Below are 2,911 nucleotides of genomic sequence, written 5' to 3' on the forward strand. Positions count from 1 at the left end.
GGAGTCCCCGCCCCGGGCAGGTTGTCACACAAGCCCAACAGTAATTCTCTTCCCACCCAGGTCAAACAGACAATCTTATCTTGCAGCTGGACCTTGCTTCAGGGTCCAAAACATGTGAGACCGGTCAGATCTGAGAGTCCGTTCTGTTGATAAAAACAGGTCCCATTGTTGGTAAAAACAAGTCTTGCTCTTTACAGTGCAATAAATCCTGTTGCAAGAGTATTTTTGGTGTTTGGAACCTGTTTGTGTAACTAGGTGCAGTGAGGGGTAGAGTGTTCCAAAGGTTTGCCTGTAAACAGAGATGAGAGGAAAAACGAGTTTATGGCAGCAAGTGGCGATGAGGTTTGTTGCCGCAATAGAGTTTATAGCCCCCAGCCCACATACCAGGTCGGTCAGAGGGTCAGTGGGATGCTAGTAAGAGAATCATTGATAATTTCCAACCCCACTCCTTCAAGATGCCCCAAAGCCAACTTCCAATTGTCCAAGTCTCTGATCCCTGATGAATTTCTGAAGACAGTCTATGGAGATGTTCGATTGCTTCATAGACAGAAGGTAAATTATCAGGAATGTATACACAGCAGCTGGCACCGATGATGCGGCATGCTCCTCCACGGTCCGTCAGTACCACGTCCAGGACCATGCGATTTTGCAGGGTAACCAGACGGACTGCTTGGAGCTCAGCAGTGTTGTTGTTGAGGATGCCAGCAGTGACGTTCAGGGCAGTCTCTACCGCTTGGGACAGATGTCTGATGGCTCGGCTGTTTACCATCGGACCCCATAGCGGGATGAGCCCTTTTGCTGCATCGAGGAACTTTGATGAGGCAGAGTCTGCTTGATCAGTGTCTTTAGAGCGCTTTTCTTGATGATGCTCTGCATGGGCTGTGTAGGTTGGTGGCAAAACAAAGGCCATGTAGCACGTGCCCCTCCAGTTTCTTGGGAGCAAGGTGTAGGCTTTGGTTCCACAAACAAAGTACATATTGGGTGATGCAACAAGCGCTGGAGGATTGGCAGTGTTCAAAGTCCTTACAATGCTACAGGTGCTGTGACCCACATTCTTAGTCCCACGACTTTCAATGCATACAAGGCCAGAGACGTTCACCACAGATAGGGCCACAGTCAGTGTTGCAGCAGTTCTTTTCTTCAGGTAGGAAAATGTGGCTCTTAGGATTATTGAACACTTGCATTTCCACTCGTTCTTTGGAGGGGACATTCATCGTGAATGTTGCATTGAAGGTGTGAGGGCAGAAGTGGGCAGCTGTTCTTCCTGTTTTGTTTTGCCAGAACTCGTTGTAGAACTGGGCGATTGTTTCGTCGGAAGTGGCATTGTCTTTGTAACTTTCTTGTAGGAGCATCATCCAGGCAAGGCAAGATCTGTGAATAGAAAAGGGTGAAGGGATGAAAGGGATGGAATGTTCAGTGGCATGTGGTAACAGCCCACAGACCCAACAGTTGGTAGTATTGGTGGCAAGATTTTGCTGGTGCAACATCTGTACAAAATAATTATTCCAGAATTATTTGCATCGTTCTCGGAGTTGTGGCGGTAGGGATACCAGGTAGTGTTCTTTCTTGGTGATTGGTTGCATGGTGGGTGACAATGTTCTGTATGCAAGTGCACTCTCTTCAATGACCCAGAGTGCGACCATTAGCAGGAGACAGGTGAGAAATGCGGCTACAAGTGCAATTGTCTTTGTGCTGTGCAGGTTAGCAGTCTTGGTGTATTTGCGCTGGCTTTGCAGGTGTTCAGTTTCTTCCATCATCTTCGAGGAGCTCAACAACTGGTAGGACCACAGACTTTTGTCTGGTGCTTTCCTGGTAGCGTTTTTTGACTGTGCTACTGATCTGAGACCTTGACTCAGTTAGTGGCCTGGTCGTTGGAGCTCCCTCCTTTCGTCGATCTTAGGTTGTACCCTTTCTTGGATGGCACCGTAGGGTCGGGAAATTATGATAGTTCGATGGTGTCTTCTTGTGGGTAGCAACTCAGAGCTGGTCGGTTCTTCGCGAGTACTTCCTCTTGCACCTCCACCCCTTCACAGGTTGCCAGGGTTGGAGGGACTCACTTGCAATGATGAGCGTGCAGCCAGTATCGTTTTCCTTCCACTCGGAGGGCAGTTCAGGTGGTGATCAGGACTTGCCAGGGACCCGTCCACCTAGGCTCCAGATTCTTCATTCTTTGGAAGTTGCGAATCACTACATGGTCGCCTGGCTTTACTTCATGTCTTGGGCCCCTGGATACATCAGGCAAGGCTTGCTGCACCTGTTGGTGGATAATTGTTAGCTTGTTTGTCAATTTATGCAAATAATCCGACATTAATATGTTCGGGACATCGTTAATGGAGGTGGGTCTTGGTGCCGACCAAATGTTCATAGGCCTGCCGAAGACCACCTCATACGGGGTCAGTCTGTGTTTGGTTGAGGTGGAGCGCATTGATAGCAATGCCAATCGAAGGGCGTCGGGCAATTTCAACCCGGTCATGGCAACTATTTTGTCTAGTTTTAGCTTCAATGTTGCTTTGTGTCTCTCTACCAGGCCCGCTGATTGGGGGTGGAAGACGGCATGGAACGTTTGTTTTACCCCCAACCCTCTCAGTTTGTTCTGTATCACCTCGGCTACGAAGTGGGGGCCGTTGTCGCTCCATGAAATTCTGCAAAGGCCGTTTCCGGGGAAGAATTCTTTCAGCAATACTTTTGCAGTGGCTAAGGCGGTATTGTCGCGGGTGGGATATGCCTCCACCCATTTGCTAAAAGCGCATACAACCACCAGGACATATTTTAGACCATGGCATCTCTCTAGTTGAATGTAATCCATTTGAAGGATTTCAAAGGGGTGGTCAGGGACTCCAAACCCTCCCCGTGGTACTACTGTCCCCTTCCCTGGGTTGTGTTGTAGGCAGACTATACATTGTTGTACTAG

General features: G+C 48.8%; 1 protein-coding gene across 1 annotated transcript; it reads right to left on the reverse strand.

Moving 5' to 3' along the window:
- Positions 1-400: 400 nt before the first annotated feature.
- Positions 401-1,210, reverse strand: LOC146867837 (syncytin-1-like). The gene has a single exon (XM_085623775.1). The coding sequence runs from the start codon at positions 1,208-1,210 to the stop codon at positions 401-403; it is 810 nt and encodes a 269-aa protein (XP_085479901.1).
- Between the last annotated feature and the right edge of the window lie 1,701 nt (positions 1,211-2,911).

Source organism: Triturus cristatus, chromosome 1_2, assembly GCF_964204655.1.
Source record: "Triturus cristatus chromosome 1_2, aTriCri1.1, whole genome shotgun sequence".
NCBI classification, from domain to species: Eukaryota; Metazoa; Chordata; class Amphibia; order Caudata; family Salamandridae; genus Triturus; species Triturus cristatus.

Excerpts from the sequence above, each read along its gene's own strand:
- LOC146867837 (XM_085623775.1), bottom strand. The coding sequence starts at position 1,210 with ATGTCCCCTCCAAAGAACGAGTGGAAATGCAAGTGTTCAATAATCCTA.